Source organism: Vipera berus (genome assembly GCF_964194415.1).
Source record: "Vipera berus genome assembly, chromosome: 2".
NCBI lineage: Eukaryota > Metazoa > Chordata > Lepidosauria > Squamata > Viperidae > Vipera > Vipera berus.
Window position 1 is genome coordinate 191,877,325 of NC_138203.1, and position 22,139 is coordinate 191,899,463.

Sequence of the window (22,139 nt, forward strand, 5' to 3'; positions counted from 1 at the left end):
GAAATGCCTTGTTAGTTCTTTGCAAAAATTGAGAAGTGAAATTGAAAGTGTTTTTCTCTTTTTGTTCATTCGCTGTGCAAAGGAGAAAACAACAACTTGCGAAGGATCTTTAGCATGTGCTCCTCCAAGTTTCCCAGAGCTGCCCCCCACTTCCAACTCGTGTATCTTGCCTATTGTGTAACAATGGGCCTTTTGAGTGTTTGCCAACAGATCTCAGAAAGGAGACTGCAATGACGGGTTATTAAGTGATTTTAATGAGGTTTGTTAGTGCTCTGTGCTTTATCAGAATTCCTGTTGAGGTTTTTGAAGGGAGGAGTTGTCTGTATCTAGATACAAAGTAGTAAAGCAATTTGTTTCCTGCATTTAATATATATTTACAGTCTGCTTATATTATTATTCTTTTAGTGCTGAGAAGAATTAGTTTTTTTTCCTCTAGTCTGTAAGCACGAGGATGCATTATACTGAGTACGATCCTCAGTAGTTTAGGCTATTTTTTCCAGTGTATGAGAGATAACTTTTTGCAATACATGAGAAATAACTTTAGAACTTGAAATCAATGAAGAACTCTTGAAAATCTCAACTAGCTGTATGGCTAGATAAACCTATTATTGGAAATAGATGCAAGGCACCACTTCAAGTAAGTAAAAGATTACATTTAAGAATATATCCTTTCAAGCATTATTGTACATTTGATATTATTTCCTTTATTCTTTATATTATTGCATTACTATGTTAGTATTATTCCCTTTTTCTTATTTTATGTTAAAGATAATGTTAAAGCTAGCTGCTGTGTCTTAGAGGATTCCAAGACTAATTGAGAGAGACAAAAACGTGATACGGGTATTTAAGTATTTTCTTTTTAAACAGAAGTTCTTTAGATATTAAAATCAGTAAAAGTGCATTATTTGTAGATCTCAAAAAACAAGGTGCTAGATTTAGTTTTAAGCAATATGTTTCTCAGATTATGAAAAATTTAAGACAGAAATGCTTACTGATTTTATTCAAACTTTTGTTTCATTTCCCACTTTGATTTTTACAGATATTAGATTGGACTAACATCTTAAAAGCATGCTGCTTAAGGCTTTTGTTCAGAGGCTCTATTTTGCCCTCTTTGCAATCTGTGCCATAACCTACCTATACTTGTAAACCCAGAGTATGTATACTTTTTTCATGCAAACGACACACTTCGGCTTTGAATAAACTAGGATAAAAATTAAATCTATTTCATTTATTTCATATTTAAATGATAGTTAATAGCAGAGCTGTATAACCTGGAGCCTGAAACTACAAAAGTTTTGCATATGGCTTACGCAGCAGAGGGTCACAAACGGAAGCCTGCTGCTTCTCTTCTTGGATCTTTACCCTTCCATGCTTTCTACCTTAATTCCGGAGTGTAAACATTCCCCATGTAAAAGAATTATGATGAGTATCACTTCTTAAAATCTTCTTAAGATTTCTGTTTCCCAGAACAAAGCATTTAAATAAATAGCTCCCATTTCCCCTACTCATAGTATAAAAATAACTCTGCAGCAACAGGGGCTAAAGAATTTGAATAAATACAAGAAAGTGTATGAAATGGAATAAGATAGCTATAGAGAACCAGTTTGTTGTAGTGGTTGAGGCACTAGGCTAAAAACTGGGAGTCTATGCATTGTAGTCCCACCTAAGATACAAGGGTGACATGGGCCAACCTTTTTCTCTCAGTCCTAGAAGCAGGCAATACAATAGCAATAATAGCAGTATTAGTTGTTGTAGTTGCCATTTCATAGTGCTTTATAGCACTCTCTGAGCAGTTTACAACATCAGCATATTGCCCCCCAACAATCTGGGTGCTCATTTTACTGACCTTGGAAGGATGGAAGGCTGAGTCAACCTTGAGCCAGTCAGGATCAAACGTCTGGCAGTGGGCAGAGTTAACCTGCAATGCTGCATTCTAACCACTGCATCACCATGGCTCATAGTAAACTCCTTCTCAAAAAACTTGCTAAGAAAATTGCAGGGACTAATCCAGGCACTCAACAGGAGCCAACACTGAATTGAAGGCATGCACGTACATGTGCATGGACACACACTGCTGAATTATGTTAAAGAAAGCCTAGATCTTCATAGCATACTCATTAATGGAGGAACATCAAGGTTCTGTTTCAACATCTTCCTAAATGATCTAGATGAGGGAATAGAAGGAGAGTTATCAAATTTGCAGATGGCACCAAGTTGGGGGGGAACTGATAACACTTTGGAGGGTAGACTCAAGATTCAGAAGGATTTTGACAGACTGCAGCATTGGGCCCTAGCTAAAAAAAAATGCAGTTCAGATGGGAAAATTAAGGTCCTGAACCTAAGCAGGAAAATCAAATGCATAGGTATAGAACAGGCAATATGTGGCTCAACAGTACTAACTGTGAGAGAGATCTAGGTACCTTAGTAGACCACCACTTAAGTATGAGCCAGTAGTGTGTTGCAACTGCCAAAAAAGCCAATGCAGTCCTAGGCTGCATCAGCAGAGGGATAGCATTAAGGTCACAAGAAGTAATAGTACCACTTTATGCTGCACTAGTGAAGCCATACTTGGAATACTGCATCCAATTCTGTTCACCACAATACAAAAAAAGAGGCTAAGACCCCAGAAAGAGTGCAGAGAAGAGCAACTAAGGTGATAAAGGGTCTGCAGAATAAAACATATGAAGAACAATTGAGGGAACAAGGTATTCTAGTCTAACAAAGAGAAGATTTAGGGGTGATATGATAGCTGTCTTCTGGTACACGAGTGGCTGCTTCAGAGAGGTTGGAGTCAACTTATTTTCCAAAGCTCCTGAAAATAGGACAAGAAGCCATGATTAGAAACTTGTTAAAGAGAGATCTGGAACTAAGGAAAAGCCTTTTGACAGAGATAACAATTAACTAATGGAACAGCTTGCCTTTCAGAGTTGTGGGTTCATCATCGCTGAAAGTTTTCAAGAAAGGATTGGACAGCCATTTGTCTGAGATGGTATATAAGGTCTCCTGCTACGGGCAGGAAGTTGAACAAGAAGACCTCCAAGGTCCCTTCCAGCTCTACGATTCTATGATTCTAAAATCATTAATCATTAAATTAAGGAATAGAAGCAGAAAATATGAGCAAAGGTTTAACTAGACTACTGAACAAAAGCAATACTTTCCTAAGCTTCTCCCTATATTTTTCCTGCCAACTTTACTCTCCTGAGTTGCAGTCTGGTCAAGAAATCCACTCTTCATTCATGCCAGTCTCAGACCTGACTAGGAAGGAAGAAACTTCCATCTGCACCTTCTAATATGAGCTTTCTAGGGCTCAAGGCAAATGTTTAACATGCTTTTTTTCCTGTAGTAAGAAAGACCACCTCACTCCCATAGTTCCTTACTTGTTACATTTCATTTTCTTGAATTCTTTTTTCCATTGCCCAAATGCAGGCTGCCCTACTCCAGTTTAGGATTGCCAACTCTTGTTGCAAGGCTTCTCTTTCAAAACTTCCTCCAGTTCTCCCAATGCTAACTGCAATCTTTGCGTTGGTACTTAGAACTGACATTGTAGTTCAGTTGTGGAATTTGTGCTTTGCATGCAGAGGTTTCCAGGTTCAACCTCTGAGATCTCCAGATAGGAATGGAAAAAAATTCTGCCTGAAGCGTCCCTGTTGATGGGATGATTTCAACCCGAGATAAATTTTATGTTCCATCAAGTAGCATTGGAGCTACAAAGAAAATAGTACCACAGCAATCTGGGTAATTATAAGTAGAGCAAAGAGCATATAATGCTTATATTTAGTAACAATTTAGCCTCATGGAACATAATGCTCCTGAGTTCCCACTTCTATCAAAGTCACCATGAATAGCTCTTGGTGTTTAATGTCTTTGAGAGATTCACCTGTTACAGAAGTGACATCCAGTCTCCAAAAGACTATCACCAGTTAACTGAGGCTTTGAGTTTCCCTGGCATAGTTATCTGGATGACAACCAAGTCTTAAGAAAACCCTGTAACATCCTGCTATGCAGGTTGATGCGTGCGCTCTACCTGCATCGGATGGGCATTGATTATCCTGCATTATTTATGGATTTCAAGGTACAGTACTTAGCACTATTGAAGATGCAAGAGAGGGGGATATTTCTAGCAAGGCTTAATAGCAAAACAAAGTAACCAAAGAGTGAAAATAGCAACTGCAAGGTGAAGAGCAAATGAAGGTGAATCCACTTGGTAGATGCCATTTGTGCAATGGGAAAGCAACCTTTTCAGAAGCAGTTCCCTGTCTTCCAGATGCTCTTTCCTTTACGGAGCTAGAAGGAGGATTTCTAATCTGGAGAAGTGCCATATTGACCTGTTGTGCCATCTATGGAATGAAGAGGACACAGGAGAAAGTAGCATGGAAAGAACTGGAATCCGTTCAATTGCTTGAAGGAAAGGAATGGGCATTCGGGCTCCCACTGATGGCAAGGCTGTATGGGGTTTGATTCCCTTTGTGCTTGCAAAGGTATCGCAGGCTACTATCCTTTGAAGAGGTGCAATTTTTGGCAAGTGTTTTTGGATTTCCAATGAAGAGAGACCTGCAACGTTGGAGCTACCTGTTCTGCAGTTGAATTCTGAGAATAAGAATCAGTCATTTGAGCTGCATGACCACATCTGCATGGTGATAATGAGTGATAACTAGACATGGTTCCGTTTTGGCATTGAATATGCCGAAACCGCAGGAAAATATAACTTTTTAGCCTCTTCTGAAAAAAATTAATTAAAACCAGACCATCATTTCACCTTTCAGGGAGAAACCAGGAAAATTCAAGGTAAGATTCCAAAACATCTTGAAAGCAGGTGCTATGATTATTTTGAAATCCTGCTACACAATAAGAGGAATAAGAATGAATAAGATGGGGTTGGTGCAAATATAGAATAAGTGGTGAGTTTTCCTTTTGAAGTTTTGTTCACTCAGGTGAACAGATTGGGAAGTATTTGGAACCATTGTGGTCACTGAAGCTTTCCTCACTACATCTGATAGCAAAGTCTCCCAATTCATAGAGCTAAGTGACATATCTCGTGTCCTTTTATTTTTGCAATATCTCGGTACAGCTTGGGGCTTTTGTCTTGTGTGACTTTGAATTATGCTTCAGGAATCTCTCTGTGAATATATGTGTAGGTGCAGGATGCTATTAATGTTATTTTGAGGATGACTGCACGATTACATTTCACTGCAACTGGTTATTTTAAGCAAAAACCTTTTCAAGTCAAACTCAGTTCTTGGTGATATAGATGGATATCTATATAGTTTTTTCAGCATGACTCAGAACAAAAGCCTTTTTTTTACTATCCCAATATAGTCTGTATTCTGGTATTTTCTGATCACTTCTTGTCCAAGTACTAATCAAGCTTAGCTTTTAGTCATCATAGAGATACAAGATCTTAACTCTTTCCCTGCTGCCAGCTTTAGTGCAAACTATATGGAAAATCCCAAGGAGATATTTATTTCTGAATTTCCTCCTAGCGGTGGGGAGGAATTAAACATGATCAGTCAATCCCAGTTGTTTTTTTCTTTCTATTGGGAAAACTCCATATGTATCCCTATTCCCTTATCCACAGGTGCTACGAAATATCCAGTTCATACTGGATTGGATTAATACTAAAAACATAGACTGTTCTAAGTTTCTACTAACTTTAAGATGCTTGATTTACATATTTAATCTGGGTATTTAAGGAAATGCCGAATAGACTTTGACTTAGTTGTGAAAATTTTTTGGACTCAACCAGTAGAATGTTTCTTGTTTGTGGTAACTGGAGAATGCTTCCATGTCTATGTGGGTAGAAGTTATGTCTGTTAGCACTTTGCAAGACCATGCAGTGCAATCGTCATAACCTTGTTATGTTTTAAAGTAATTTTAACTAAGTCTAATCTTTCTTACGTTCTATTAAGGGGGCTTCCAGATGAATGGCTGTTAAGACCATCTTCCAGAATGCACAATCACTGCAATAGCTCAGTCTTTTTTTTTTTTGCTTAACATTTCTTTTTTAATTGAAAAAAAAGTAAATTCAAGTAACAGGAACATGCAGGAATATTACAAATAGAAGATGATGTCACCTTGAACATCATCATATTCCATGAATGAGGCAGGGCAAAGATAAACTTTGCTTGGAAGCATTTTGTCCCCTTAATAGAGATGGAACAGTACTAATTCTGTTGGTTCTGCCATGAACTGAAAGATCCTGGTCAAAATGTCCTTCAAAGAGTCAAAGTGGTCTTTCCTAATGTTCCTCCCGCCCTTTATTTCTCCCCCTATTATTTTTTCTCTCTGCCAACACTCTTTCTCTTTGCTGACCCTCACCCCTTATCTGGCAGAATCATGACCACCTCTCTCTCTCTCTCTCTCTCTCTCTCTCTCTCTCTCTCTCTCTCTCTCTCTCTCTCTCTCTCTCTCTCTCTCTCTCTCTCTCTCTCTCTCCCCTTTACATCTCTAATGAGTCTCTGGAGAAAGAAGGGAAAAGAGGAGAGGGAGAAAAATGCTTGCTTATGCAGGTTTGTATTTACGGGCCCTTCAGTTGAACAGCACCAGTAGGTTAATCTTTGCTGTGTCTCTTTAACTCTGCTTCCCCAGGAGATTTGAAAAAATTTAGGCTTGCATGTATCTTTTTATATAATTTTATTAAATGAGGAAGAAAAGGGGGAAAAAGCACACTCAATCCTATTGTTGAAGACAAATTGGGAGGAAGAGGGTGGCAAATATAATTGTCTAATTTTGTATGCATGCTCCTGCAAGAAATGACAGGATTATGTGTGCTTGCACTTAACTGCAGCCTTGCAAGCGAACGTAATTCTGTACACACACACACACAAACCAGTATTGTAATAGTCAAGGAAGCAAAATGTGTGCGCTTCAAACAAGTTGGGATATGAGTTTCACACAATGTATTAAGGCTTTAAAGTCTCCCAGCAAGCTTTAACCAGTTCAGCAAGATGCCTTTTGCACAAAATACCACTCTTTCTTGTGTCCTGGCTTCCTAAGGAAATCCCTTTCCCCTTTAAACAATCAAGGAATAATTTTCCTATTTCCTCTCCCTCCCCTGCTCACTTTTCTGAGAAGCCAAAATACCAACTTACTGATAGTTATGGGACAGGCTGCGATGCCTTTGCTGCCGCATTCTTTACATTCCTCTTGTAAGTGTATCTGCCAAAGGTCAAAATGGTAGGTGAGCCATAGACAAACACCTAGGCTTGTCCCAGTTCTCCTGCCATTATTTTGCACAGACCCTCTGGAAAGCAGAAAACACTCTGGGTTGCCTGTATTGCTCAGCGCCTGAAGATTTCTAACGGTGGGACTATTTCACTTATAAAGTAAGTAATTTGTACATATCTGAAGGGCATTTGGATGTTTTCTAATTGTAATGATTAAATTCACAGTATTGACAAAACAGATTTTAGAGTAAAAGAAGAGGGAACCAAGTCAGGGAGAATGTTTGGGATGGTTTTGTCCAATCTAATTAATACTTGGGCTGAAGATCTGCAGGAAATTCCATACCTGGAAAGTTGTGGGGAGGTAGATTTTTTTTAAAAAAAAATCCTGCCTTTATCACGTTGGTAAGTTACTCAAGGAGAGGAACATACCTAATACTTCTTATTTTCTCCACAACAACTATGATGCTTGGCCCAAAGTCACCCAGAACTCACAGACTCCTGGTTTCCAGTCTGGTGCTTTAACCACTAGACCAAACTGGCTGAAAAATAAATATCGGTAAAGAAACAGTCTACCCCGTCACTATTTGAGCTTATTCTGCCTGGCAAGGGTATCGTGAGGGCCAAAAAGAAGACAGCAGAAAGGAGTAGCAGTAATTTACAGTAATTCCGCTGGGTTTTGTAAAGCAGTAGATACTATTTCAAAATGCCTAACAGGTTTCTTTGTCTAAGTGTCGCTTATATCATCAGTGTCACAACAATAGTAAGCGAGGATGCATACAATTTCAAATATGCCTGCGCATGCAAAGGACTACTGTTTTAGGTGCAACACTCCCTTTAACTCTTTGTGTGTGTCTCTCTCTCTCTGTCTCTGTCTCTCTCTCTCTCTCTCTTGCGCGCACACACACACACAGACACAGACGCATGCACAAAACAAAAACAGGTACCCCCCCACCCCCACCCCCACCCGCGTTCCTAAATCAACGCCAGGTCTGCAATTTCAGTTGATGTTTAACTAGCGGCGAAACTTCTCGCTTTCAAGGGCAGAGAGGAAGACGGGAAACGGTCGGCTTGCGCAGGTGGCCAGACCAGAAGAGCTAGTTTTAGCAAACCAGGCGGGCCCTCTCTCGATCCAGCCGCTGGCAATCGGACGCTAAACAAATCGATGGCCAGTTTCGCCGGCGGCCTCTGGCGAGCTCCCCCGGCATCCCACCTTAAGGAGCGGGACGCGCGGCTGGCAGGGGCGCAAGCCGGGCTGGCTGCACAGCTCCGGTTGGAGCGAGCCGCGCCTTCGGAGCCGTTTACGGTTTGGCTCCCGGGAAACTCTGACCTCAGCGGGCAAAGGCGGCGCTGCTGGGAAAGGGGAGCTCCCTCCCGGCTGACAGATGAGCCCCGGAGAAGACCTGCCTTTGGCTTTTGCGGGCGAGCGAGCGAGGTCGGCAGGAAGGGAGGAGCGGAGAAGGTGCGCCCGCCTCCTTTTCGCCGCTTCTGCTTTTGCGCGGGGAAGCTTGTCCGTATCTCTGAAGTTTTGAGTTCCCTAATTTCCGGAGTCCCTTTGACTCTTACGACTGAGGGAGCTGGGGCGGGGGGGTGGGGTGGGGTGGGTGGAGGGAAAGAGGAATCAGAAGGTCGGAGCCCGAAGTGAATGTCTCCCGATGAAAGGCCAGGTTAGTAAAGCTGGTTCTCCCGGCTGTTTTGCGAAAAGAGGGAGTGAGTCCCTTCCTGACTCTGGGATTGTTGGTCCAGGTCGCCTTCTGGGACCAGTCACCGCAGCGGCAGGCAGAGCCAAGCATTCCAGGCTTAGCCTTTCATACGTGCTGGCCCCTATGAACTAACCCCGATAGAGCTCGCAACCTGGTCATGAACACCTGACCTCCACTGCAAATAGCCAGAGTCTTGCCGTCCAGATAGGTAGTCCCCCCGTTCCGAGGTTCCGCGGTTGGGCTGGGCTGGCAGACGTTGGGATGGGAGTCCACGGGGGGGGGGGGAGAGGGGACGTCAGGTTCAGGAGATCTGCTGAGAGCACCCAGTAAGGTTTCCGCTAAATCCCAGGGCTTGAGAAAGAAAAAGTTATATAAATACTTCTCACTGGAAAGTTTTCATAAGATGTCTACCATGCTATAAAACAATGCCTTTGGGTAGATTGGAGATTAGCTACCCAAAGAGGTGTTATTTTGCAGCTTTGCAGTCATCTTATTTTCTACCTGAAATGATGGAGGAAGCAATGAAAAGAGATGTTGGGGGGCAGCATCTGGATACTTGCTAGGATTCTGTGAATGAGGCAGGACAATTGTCCGTTAAAAAAAACTTAGCTGGAAGAAGGTCTGTTAGTGGCACAGGCTGCTGGAGTGTTGCATTTCTTAAAAGGTTGAAATGTACATTCATTGGGAATGAATCCATGGAGCTTCCAAGCTCCATGGATTTTCCTTGGGAAGTGCTCCTCTGAACCTGTACAAATCCTCATAAAATGCTATTTCTTCTTGCCTGAATTCATTGCATAACCAATTATTAACACCAAAGACTCAGCTTCTTAAAACAGCCTCCTTGCAACTGAATCCCACCTCTTCCTCCAAAAAATAAAGTGCGCCTTTTTTTGCCTTCAACCATCTGCAGCAGGCAGGTAAAACTGAGAGGGATTATTAAATTATCTTTAAGGCCACCCACCCTGAGTTTTGTAGTTAGTCAGTCTCTCCAGTCCTTGTTTAGCACTTCAGATTATTCAACACATTGGCCTTAGTAGCTAAACAGAGAAATCAGAACCAGTCTGCAGCTGTTAATTACCAAAAGGCATGTCAACGGAGAGCCTTTGCAAAGCAGTATAGAAAAGGCATCTCAGTACGGCCCAATTCTGCATGTATGTTCAAAAGTTACTTCCAGGTAAGTTCATTGTAGCAGCTTTATTATTCTGGCATGCTCTCAGTATTTTATTTATTTATTTATTTATTTAATTAAATTTTTATACCGCCCTATTCCCAAAGGACTCAGGACGGTTTACAGGGCAGCATAAAATATAATATAAAAATAGTATAAATTAAAATAGATTAAATTACATAAGCCCAACAATTAAAACAATATTAAAAGCTAAAACCCCTTCAGTCCAGGCCTGATAGATCAAAAAACCAAGTTTTCAGATCCCGGCGAAATGAACGCAGATCGGGGGCGGTCCGAAGTTCCACCGGTAAATCATTCCAAAGGGCAGGCGCGCCCACAGAGAATGCCCTCCCCCTGGGGATCACCCGCCGGCACTCCTTAACCGCCGGCACCCTGAGAAGGCCCTCCCTGTGGGAGCGCACAGGACGATGGGAAGTTTATTTATTTATTTATTTATTTATTTATTTATTTATTTATTTAATTTATTTATTACATTTCTATACCGCCCTTTCCCGAAGGACTCAGGGCGGTTTACAGGGTAGATTAAAAAACCGATTACAAAAGTTAAAACAAATTTAAAAAGAAAAAATTGTATGTGCCCCTGTCAAATAAAACCCCCATTAAAATCAGATTTCCTCAGCCTGGGCCAGAGAGCTCGAAGAGCCAGGTCTTCAGGCCCCGGCAGAATGAACGGAGGTCGGGGGCAGTCCTCAGCTCCACTGGCAGCTGGTTCCAAAGGGCAGGCGCCCCCACTGAGAAGGCTCTATCTCTGGGTGTTACCCGCCGGCAATCTCTTACCGGAGGGACCCTGAGAAGACCCTCCCTGTGGGAGCGCACTGGACGAAGGGAACTTGATGCCGGCAGCAGGTGTTCCCTCAGATATCCCGGACCCAAGCCATTTAGGGCTTTATAGGTCATCACCAGCACCTTGAATCTCACCCGGAGGGCAACTGGAAGCCAATGCAGCTCACGGAGTAGAGGTGTTACATGGGAGTATCGGGAAACCCCCATCACAACTCACGCGGCCGCATTCTGCACCAGCTGAAGCCTCCGAGTGGTCTTCAAGGGCAGCCCCATGTAGAGAGCATTGCAGTAATCTAAACGGGAGGTCACGAGCACATGAGTGACTGTGCGTAGGGCATCTCGGTCCAGATAGGGTCGCAACTGGCACACCAGGCGAACCTGGGCAAAAGCCCCCCTGGTCACGGCTCCTATATGGTCTTCAAAACTGAGTCGTGAATCCAGGAGGACGCCCAAGTTGCGAGCCCTATCAACGGGGGGGGTAACACCTCACCCCCCATCGTTAAAGATGGAATATTCTGGTTGACCCGAGATGCCGATATGCACAGCCACTCAGTCTTGGCGGGATTGAGACGAAGCCTGTTTCTTGATGCCGGCAGCAGGTGTTCCCTTAGATAATCCGGACCCAAGCCATTTAGATTTTAGCCTTTTGTTTGCACCATTAGCGGAATTAAGATAAGTTTAATTAGGTATAATCTATGACAGGGGTGTCAAACTGCTGGCCTGCGGGCCAGATGCGTCATGCCGAAACCACGCCCACCCCAGCTTTGGCAATGGGGAAAAAGTGGTGATACGTCGCGACACATTACGTGAAGTTGCGAGTTAGCAGCATGAATCATGGGGCAGGGGGGAGGGTAAATTAGATCAGGCTGACAAAAGCAGAGTCCCAGTGTTGTTCACCCCCGTTCTTCATCCACTGTAGTGTCATGTGTAGTCCAGTTCTAAGGAAGGCAAGGTGTTCTTACAGATTCTGCTCTCTGTAGCTCTTCTAAAGACATTCCTCTGTTCTCTTTGATTCCATCTATTACCTTTTTCTATTTTCCTCCATTAACCTGCACATCTGGATAACTACCTTAGCTATGGTTAGTGCAGGACTTGACTTAATGTCTATGGCAAATACATTTAGAGCAAAGATCTCTTACTAGTGTGGTTGTTTTTCACCCGCCTTTGTCAAATAACTTAGTTGTGGTTTTCCCAATCTTGAGCAGGGAAACAAACAAGCAAATATTTTTATTTCAACTTTTGATAAGGAATGTGTTTTCAGTTCATTGTCCCAGTTATGAGGGTCTCTTTTTTTTGGGCAAGGCTACATTCCCCCCTCTGCCCCTGTGAGTAAGATCCTCAGCTCACAGTTCCAATGATGATCAGAATCCTATTTCTGGTGTTTAGCGAAGAGCAATAAGTTACTTTCTATAAACCCTCATTCATAAATTTGAACATAAGTTGCTCAATTTCAGACATTTACATAGCACCTAAAATAAACGTTGCTGACCTTTGGAAGTATGAGATTATTAGTCTAGCAATGCAATCCAGGGTGGCCTACATTTAAGTTGCTCTGTTTTTAGAAAACAGAACATGAAGAGCTTTCTTGGTGCAGAATAAAAGAGAGGAATATCTCTTTAATCACGAAAAGGCTAGATATTGTACTTTATCTTTTCATTGTTTTCAACTAAACCGCCAGAAGTTACCAGATTATTATGAATGAGAGCGGCAATGGATACGATTTGCATAAGCCGCAGTTCCCATTTCCCTAATTTGCAACCTACACCGCTCTGAAAGTTATGAGGTTTCCAAAGGGGAATCCGAATCAATTGTACGAAAAGCTTTTGAGTTTTTCACCTCCGCCCACCAAAGCTCAGAATGCTGAGAATGTGTTGCCTGGCATTTGAAACACAATCAGGAAAGACGTGTATGTGTGTGTTTGTGGTGCTGGGAGGAATAAGCCACTGAAATGGATGAGATATTTCTGAGCATTCCCTGCCTATTGGGAGACCGGCCCAGCCATACCTCCCACCTTGCCAGGGCCATCAAGAGATGCATTGTCTTCTGAGAGGCTGCTTTGACATAACTAACTGAGCCCTTTGAAAGAGCTGACACAGAGGTCTGCATTGGTCTTGTCCTGGGTCTGCTGGAGGGGAGACGACGGACTTGGGGGGTCAGATGGGCTGGTGGACACATGGGCTGCTGCTTTGGTTTCCCTTTACAGAGGAAATGTTCAGTGTGGTCAACAGGTGAGCTGCCTACAACCTCATTCTTAGCAAAGCATTATGACTTTCTGCCTCTGTTGGCTTTTAAGCCTTTTGTGACAGCTCTTCATGAGTAGCTGGCAATGCAGCTGAAAAAAATAATTCTAATCTGCTGTCTCTTCTCCATTGTTTCCTGCCCAGCTATCAGCAATTAATGGTTGAGGGGCCTGGAAAACCCGCCATAAACAGGAAACACTATATTTGTGTGATTCAGGGCTATGAAGCCAGAGGCTTATGGCTTCCCTTGTGGAAAATATGTGTCATTTCTCACTTCTACCTTTTCTGTTTGCATGGTTCAAAGGAGGTACTTGATAATTTTATAGTATGTATGTTTAATACCTATGTGACTAAGGACTCAGAAGCGGAAGAAATTGGATTCGTAGCATTGTATTAGTGAGGTGTCCCAAAACCAATGCATATGCAATTGCTTTTCTGTCTTTTGGCTGACTTTTTAGGTAACCTCTTCCTATGTCTTCCCTTTTCATTCATGCTCAATGTGCTTTTTATCTTGGTTTTCTACGTCTTCTCCCTAGTTTTGTAATATCCTTTTTAAATGAGACATTCCAGCCTCACACAGAATGCTGTATGGTGGGACTCACATTATAGATTTATAAAATTGCAACTGATTTTTCTATTTTTATAGCTGCAGCACAATAATGCTGCTGTTTTTCTGATGACAAATCCTTTTACATTATTTCTTTTCAAGTTCCTGCAGGACTAGCTAGAGTAAAATGTTACAACAATAGTGATGTATTGGAGTTCCTCTGTCAGCAGAGTAACTTTTAAAAATCAGAACAAAATTTGATGTGGGGAAGAAGGGAAGGAAGGAGGCAGGGTGGGAGAAAGGAAAGAAGGAAGGAAGGAGAATAGACCATTAGGGCGGCAGAGAAGAGCAAGCCCCCAATGCATACCAGTAGAAAAAGCAATTGAGTAATGATCCTGAATATTACTGCTTCCTCAATGCTAAGCCTCTTTCCTTCTCACTCCTAGTCATGTTACCCAGAGTAAAGCTATTCCAGAAGCCCTATTCTGCAAATTTTCCTACCTTGTTTCCCCCACCCTCCCTAAAGCTGGTCTTGATAGCCTGTGAAAATCTTGAGACATGATTTTTATTCTAGCTTTAATAGTAGCTGTAAGTATGAATCATCCATTAACAATTCATATGAAATTGTAATAAAACAATTGGCTTTGGTAACAGTTTCTGCATTGGGAGGAACATGGAAGATGAAAAAAGAGATATTGATTTGCGAGCTTAAATGAAATCCAAATAGAAGTACAATTATGTGACTCCTTTCTTTTATTTCACTCAAAGCAATGAGAAAGGATTGGGATTATGTAAGAGTTCCAGTTATGACGAGTTCACAAATGCACGATCATCATTAATTATGCTGCCTTTTCATTGTGTGGTCCAGTTTGCAGCAGTCTGATTGCAGCCTCTGAATTTCTGGGAAATGTAGCTGAATACTCTGACAGTGTTCCTTCCCATGCTTGCAGTGCTGTAGTTTTCTACTATCTGACCAATGCATTCAAAAGCCACAGCACTGTAGCTCCTGGACTTCAAAAAGTACATTTTATCAGGCTACATAGTAATTTGTACCTATCAAGACCCATCTCTTCAAACACTAAATGCAGAAATGGGAATTGGGGATTACATGGGAAGTCCCGTTGTCCACTCACACTTAGTTCTGACTTATTCCTGATCAAGTGTAAAGTAACCCAGTGTGTGAGAAATGAGACTCATCCATTAGGCTGATATCGGTGCAAAAAAGTAGCATGCTGTGTTTGCTCCCCAAACTTCTGTTACTGTGTATTGATGCCCAATGAGTAAATTGATACTCAGGGTGCTCCACAATCCTGTTCCTATGGAAATATCATAAGAAGCTGTTGTTTTAGAATAAGATGCCAAACATTAGCATAATTTATGCAAACAGTGGGACTGGTTTCACTTCACTTATTTTAAACACTTAGTTCCCCATTCCTAGACAGCTTGAACTAAAGTAAGTAACTATAGTTGAGGGAGATGTATTTCTGAACTTTCAGCTGAGCACAGTTGCAAGAGACAGATCAGAACCATTTTGACAAGGACCTGATTTCTTTGTTTACTTTGTTTCTGGCCTAATGAAATACACCAGTTAGCATTAACAATATTGGTTTAACCTTTAACTCATTTGCTCCATGTATTTTCCAGGTGCAGAGTCAAAATCTTCTTCTATCCAATCTGTACTCCTGGCCACTTGGTCAAGTCTGCAGCATTGTCAAGCTGAATCCCCAGAAAGATGGTTCCCAGAGAAGAAGATGGCATCAGGTGCATTTTTTTAAAAAATAGTCTTATTTTTAGCTTTGAAGCTAAGGGTATGGCTGTGTGGGTGACTATGATGGACTATCAAGTATAGCTTGGCCTATAGGATAAAGCTGAGCCTGTAGGCAGAGCTTGCACTCTAAAATGAACTTCAGGATTTATTTCAAAGATAATTGGGTATTGAAAGAAAAGACAACCTTTAGAAAAGATCAAAGCACTTATTGGCATACTGGTGGTCCTCAAACTTATAATCATAACTGAGCTTGCAATTACAGCTGTAAGTTGTGGCACTCACATCCCCATACCCAATTTTACAATGTTTTATGTGGCAGTTGTTAAGCAAACTCTTTGTTTGCTATCTGGCAAAAAACATTGTTAAGTTGTGGTCATGTGACCATGGGATGCTGCAAATAGCTGTAAATGAGGGCTGGTTGCTAAGCACCCAAAATGCAGTTATATGATTGGAGGAGGTAGTCGCTGTTGGAAGTTCAAATCTGGATATGTAGCTTTTTCAGAGTTCATTGTAATTTTGAACAGTTGCTAAGTGGCTGGTCATAAGTTGAGGACTACCTGTACATGTTAGCCCTGAATCTAACTAGTTTATCTGTTTTAATTATTTCTATGGAAAGGAGGCAAGAATCCCTAAGATCCTTAAATTTCTATCTTAGAGAAGAGGTAGAAGGGAGAAACGAATTGTTTCTCTCGGAAGCAACCAATTCATGATGCCATATAGAGCAGACATGTCAAACACAAGGCCTGGGGGCCGGATCCGGCCCACGAAGTGGTTTCATGTGGCCCGCGAAGCCATCCTGGAAACAGTGAGGGAACGGCCCCCACTGCCTTGGCCCTGGTCCAGAGACTCTCCTTCTGCCAGAGACCCTCAGATCTGTCCCACTCCTGCCCAGGCCCCCATAGGCACCCTTGATGAGAACGATGTAGAGCTGGCCACGCCCACCCAGGAGGCCATATGCACTCTAGCCACGCCCACCCAGGCCATACCCACCCGGCCCCCTGAGGGCAACTGCAATGCTGATGCGGCTCTCAATGAAATTGAGTCTGACACCCCTGATATAGAGGTTTCCAGGCCTTCAATTTCCAATCAGAGAGAAGGAGGTATAAAGGCAATGGCTTCTAAAGGTGCTTGAAGTGCTTTAAAGAGAGGTTCCTGAAAGAGCAGGTCCTTTTCCACTGTTACAGCAGGGATAAAGAGACAGCTGTCTGGTGGTGTATAATATGAATGGGGCAGGTATGTATGTAATGTAAGAGAAAAGGTTACACCAGTAGACTTTGAATGTTGAACTAGGTCTTTGTTACCATAAGCTCACAATGTACTCCAAGGCGTTTCTAGCTCTGATGGCAAAGAAAGATTTCTTATCCTTGATTTAAACAAAGTTCAATGGAAAGTTAGGGCCATTTCCTACTATGTAAAAATATATTCACGGTCCTTGGTGCAGAATAACTTCAGTTAGCAAAATGCCTGCATCCATCATAAGGATGAGGTTAGTGTGATAAACATTAGAGTTATTTGGATCTAACTCTGGGAAAAATGGTTACAGTATAAAATCTGGTTTGTCACTTTTTCTGAGAAAAAAATGTTATTTTGCTATAGCAAGTAAAGGTGAATGACATGGCCATGGCGACGGTCTCCCTGTCACAAGATCTGCCTTTGCACTATTTGAAGTGGTTGTTGGTGAATTAAAATTCAACCCTACATAGAGAAACTAGTAGAAAAAGCAAAATGCAGTATGAGACCTTATTCCTTTTAAAAAAATACAAGACACTTAATAAACTTCAAAGAAACCAGTGGGTTGTTTTTTTTTTACTTGGAACTCCAATATAGTTTATAATTTAGTGTAAATCAAATCACGTTTTATGTTTACAGATGGATTAGCAGAGCTGACAAAAGAAGAGGGGAAAATTTAAGTGAACCTACCGTTGTTTACAAACCTTATACTGTATCTTGGCAGCTTTGAGGCCCTTGTCACCTATTGATGCATTCCAGACTTTTAAACATTTTTAGAGTGCTGGAAGAGGTGGGAAGCTGCATTGTGATATTTTTTTTAAAAAAGGCCTTAGTCTTCATTAACACAATTTACTGCCTACATTTCCTTACTCTAGGAGCTTTATTTTATTTTTTATTTATTTTAATTCCATTTATATCCCGCCCTTCTCCGAAGACTCAGGGCGGCTTACAAGCTTAGCAGTAGCCTTCATTCTATGTATATGCCTGCTTATTAGGGCTTTCACACACACCCCAAGCGGCATTATTACAAAGTCAGCTTAATTGCCCCCAACAATCTGGGTCCTCATTTTACCTACCTCGGAAGGATGGAAGGCTGAGTCAACCTTGAGCCTGGTGGGACTCGAACTTGCGCTAATTGCAGGCAGCTGGTGTTACTTAAGGAGGCATTAGCCCACTGCTCCACCAAGACTCTTTATGGCAATGTTTGATATATGAATCTGGCTGGATTTTTCAGTTTATAGCTATTACAGTTTATCTCACCTTCCTCCCAAAATTAAGCATATAATTGTGTGTAAAGCAGCTGCTTTTTTTCAAGAACAGCACATCCTGACGGTCCTTTTCTCCAAGGTGGTTTCTGCAAACTCCTTTGAGAGGTTCCAAAAAGATTAGTGTTACTCTGGAGACATTTGTTATTCTATAGTGAAATAATTTCAAGGTTCTCTCATTCAATCGGGGATTATTTTATATATATATATATATATATATATATATATATATATATATATATATATATATATATATATATATATATATATATATATATATATATATATATATATATTTAAAAAACTAACATGTTCTGCCTTGTTTCATCAGTAACATTTTGAGTTCACCCCAAGTTTTGTTCGAGGCAGGTTAGAATAAACCATCATAAAAAATCAAAATAACTTCTGGTAATTCATATCTTTACTCTAAATCTTATTAAAAAGTTGATTAATGAATTTATTAAGGAACGAATGTCCTAGATATTTTATTCCAAGTGCTGGACACCATATAACTCCTGTAATTGAACTGGCAAGAGGCAAAGGATAAATGTATTTCGAGTTACATTTCTTCCATAAGTTTTTACCTACATTCTAGTTTGCTCTAACTCTAGGGATGAACTCAAAATGTATATTTAAAAGTGAACTTTCATCTGCACTAAGTAATATATAATATATAATTGCTATCAGATGCCATATTACCATAACTGTTTTGATTTATTTAATCTTTCATGAACAACATTACAATAGCCAGAGAAATGGGAAATTGACATCTCAAATAAAATGAGAGCCCATTTGATGTAGTGGTGAAGGTGCTGATTTAAAAAAACTAGGAGACTGTGGGTTCTAGTCCCTTTCTTAGGCATGGAAAAAACAGCTGACTTTGGGCCACTTTCTCAGCCCAGCTCTTTAAAGATTAACTAATTTTATTATCCATAAAGAATTCACTGGCTTTATCTACTTCATGAGATTAAAATATTCATGAATGAGGTATTTTTAGTTGGGAGGGAAGCAGGTGAAAAGTAGTCATGAAAATAGGTAGCATTGTTTTAAGCCCCTAAAGAGATAGAAACAACATTCCTTAGAACAGATCATGATAATAAATAAAACAGTAGTATTAGGCTACCGTTTTATTTATCATCATTATCAAGTCCTTAAAACAATCCTGCCCATTCTCACAATTCCATTCTCTCTTGCAACCTCATTTTCTATATTGATTCTGTTCATCTCATGAAATGTACTTGAGTATCAAAGAGGATTTTCAAAATAATAAGGGTAGAAAAATGTAAAATGTGGGAGTCGAGGAGAGCAAAGTTAAAAGTAGCCATCTGGGAGGTTGGAGTAAGAATTGGAATATTAATCTTTTAGCTTCTCTGCCTTGTTAGCAGTGCTTTTTTTGTAAAAGAAAAAGGTGCCGGAACTCACACATTTCATACAACCCACCCTGCCTACCCTACAAGGTTCCATCCAAAAAAGGTGCCGGAACTCCGTTCTGAGCGTTCTATGACAAAAAAGCCCTGCTTGTTAGAGATCATACCAATGCTACCTCAATACTAAAAGGCATAGTAGATTTATTTTGGGAATATGAGGTTCAGTGTTCAGTCCCAGCTTAGACTGGAAGTCTGGAAAAGATTTCTGAGTCACCAGGGAGCTGCTGTTACTCAGTCAACATCCTTGGACTTGATTGTCCATTCTTTGCCGGTGTTTAGCAGCTCCTTTTATATTCCCATGCCCCCCTTCATTACAGCCTTACTCTACTTCCTCTAAAAAAGTTGACAGTAGTCCTTCTGCCTGCATGGTGACTTATCAGGTAACCCCAAAGAACTGGATCCAGGAAGTCATCCTGCACAGATAGGAGAGGGCACTCTGGAAACTGAGTCCGTGTCACTGGCTGTAGGGGAAGGGTTCCCAAATGGTAAGTTTTTGTCTAATTGCTATTTTATGTTGGAAGGAAGGAAGGAAGGAAGGAAGGAAGGAAGGAAGGAAGGAAGGAAGGAAGGAAGGAAGGAAGGAAGGAAGGAAGGAAGGAAGGAAGGAAGAAAGACAGGCTTTCATTTCATTTTATTGTTATACGGCTATAGCTACAGTTATAATTTTTTTTTAAATAGACCTTTCCGTGATGCTAGAGTCCTTATCTATTCAAAGTAATGAAAGTAAGAAAAGTTTAAATATATCATTTTTCTCCCATTTAATTTCCTCTCTCTTTCTCTTTCTCTTGAAGCAATTTCTCTCTCATTTTCTGTCAAGAGTCGCTCTGCACAGGATCTCAATCTGCAGTTACAAGAGGCAGCAAGAAAGAAATTATGGGCCCTGGAAAATGACGATAAAGATGTTTGTGCTGTTTTCAAGGTGAAGTGGTTATTACTATTGTTTTCAAAGGAAACTGTATTTCTGTAACTTCTTACTAGTAATGAAGCAACAGTTCCTCAGAATCTTAAGTATGATCTTTTGCTGATGTACTGCCTAGAATACCTTTAATTGGAAATACTGAAGATTGAACTACATGCAGAGCATCTGTTGTTGCACAGCTGTATGGCATCTTCTCATACTGCTTTGCATGGCTGCAATAACCCCACCAGAGATTGGAATATTACCATCTCCATTTATTATTTATTGCTAAGTAACATTGTGAGTGCAGTAAAATGTGGAAATCAAACTATCAATAAGCCTCTGACCTATAAAATCAAATGCTATGTGTAAACACACACACACATAGCCTTTTCCTCCCTGACTCAAAATAATTTAAGCATAGCTAGGCTACAACTGCATTAGACCCAAATTATAGAAGTGTACTTCATGCCTGTGCAAATTTTAACCTAGATATTTGGGCACAATTTAAATGGTGCAAAATGTTTTAGAATGATTTTATTAACATTCATTAACATCTTAAATATGTATAGCACACTCATTCCTACAGTACCGATCTCTAGTTGTAGTAAAAAATCCTTGGAAGAGATCCAGGGTTTTGGATGCAGGACAAAACTGAAGGAAATATAAGCTGTTTGGGCAAAAACCAACCAAGCAATCGTATTCAATAGACTGACTTGCAAAATGCTTGTTTTGGGAATAGGGATGATGGAAAAATAGGAGAATGGGTTGTCATATTTTGAAGAAGATACAGCTGGCTGGATCTGATCAGGCTTCACTCTATATCTTATTTTAGACCCCATATTTAAGAATGAATCTTTAATTCCTGATTAGATTTCATTGTCCCAGGGTAACTCACACCTTGTCTAAAGTTCCAAGTTCCAAATGTCATGCCTATAATTTGCAAAAAGTATGATAAGGCACATGCTAACCTTTTACGATATTTAAATCTTCTCCTTTTCTGTCTTTTTGCAGGAGCTGTCAGCCAGGCTGATATGCATCCAGGCACAGGAGAATCGCTTTCTGCTCTCCTTTAGAACTGTGGAGGAAATCTGGAAGTTTTCCACTTATTTGGCACTTGGTAAATCACATTCCACTGATGAATGACTGGCTTTCCATCAGAAGGGCAGTTGTGGCAACATAAAATATATTGGCCATAATGTTAAGGCAAAACACAAACCCCTTCTAATTTCCTTTTCAAAGACTAGTTTAATATGCTACGAATGTCTCTGTAATACAGGCACCGGAAAAGCACATTCTCTGTTGTTAATGTGACTCTATAGCAGAGGTCCCCAACCTTTGGGGCACCAGGGACCACTTCTGTGGAGAGAGGGTTTTCAGCGGCCCAGAAGGGGCTTGGTTTCATGTACTGTCTGCATCCTGCGATGGGGCTTTGCTTGTTTGCATGGACCAGTTTCTGGCATGCCATGGCCTGGTGCCAATCCACGGATCAGGGGTTGGGGACCCCTGCTCTATAGAATGGCTGATAATTTGGGTTAAACATTGGTCTGAAATAATAAATAAATATGGCTTTGGCCTTTGGGGAAAGCACTTTACAGGTTTTTGTTCTTCCTTTGGTATGATGAAATAGGATATGTGGGTTGCTGCCTGGAACAACTTCTCTTCACTCCTGACTATTGGTTGAACTGTGCTCAGGTAGATGATACTGAGATCACTGTCACTGTTGATGAGGACTGCATGGCCACCATGTATCTGGGTCTTCTGCTCCAGGAAGGTAAGGATGCTGAGTCAAAAAAACAAAACAAAACAATGCTGTGATGCTGTTTCACTGTAAAGCAGGTCTCCAACATGACGAGGAAGAAGGATGTGGGAGAAAGATATGCAAGAAAATATTGGATTGGAGGCTGAGTCTATGCATGTTCAAATATC

At 41.0% G+C, this 22,139-nt stretch overlaps 1 protein-coding gene across 7 annotated transcripts in view; it reads left to right on the top strand.

Annotated features, from left to right (window-relative positions):
* Positions 1-304: 304 nt before the first annotated feature.
* Positions 305-22,139, top strand: part of SH3TC2 (SH3 domain and tetratricopeptide repeats 2) — a gene marked incomplete at its 5' end in the record, with an annotated part of 52,494 nt that continues 30,659 nt past the window's right edge. For 3 of the 7 annotated variants that reach the window (XR_014025648.1, XR_014025649.1, XM_081321455.1), the window contains 6 exons: positions 8,806-8,827; positions 15,267-15,383; positions 19,693-19,797; positions 20,104-20,231; positions 21,225-21,330; positions 21,841-21,984. Coding sequence is in view for 5 of the 7 variants with exons in the window: in XM_081321455.1 (XP_081177581.1) it covers positions 8,806-8,827; positions 15,267-15,383; positions 19,693-19,797; positions 20,104-20,231; positions 21,225-21,330; positions 21,841-21,984 (622 nt within the window). Of the gene's footprint in view, positions 638-7,281; positions 7,323-8,153; positions 8,596-8,790; positions 8,828-15,266; positions 15,384-19,692; positions 19,798-20,103; positions 20,232-21,224; positions 21,331-21,840; positions 21,985-22,139 lie in introns of those variants that run through there. The other 4 variants (XM_081321456.1, XM_081321459.1, XM_081321458.1 and 1 more) reach the window with 4 other exon arrangements.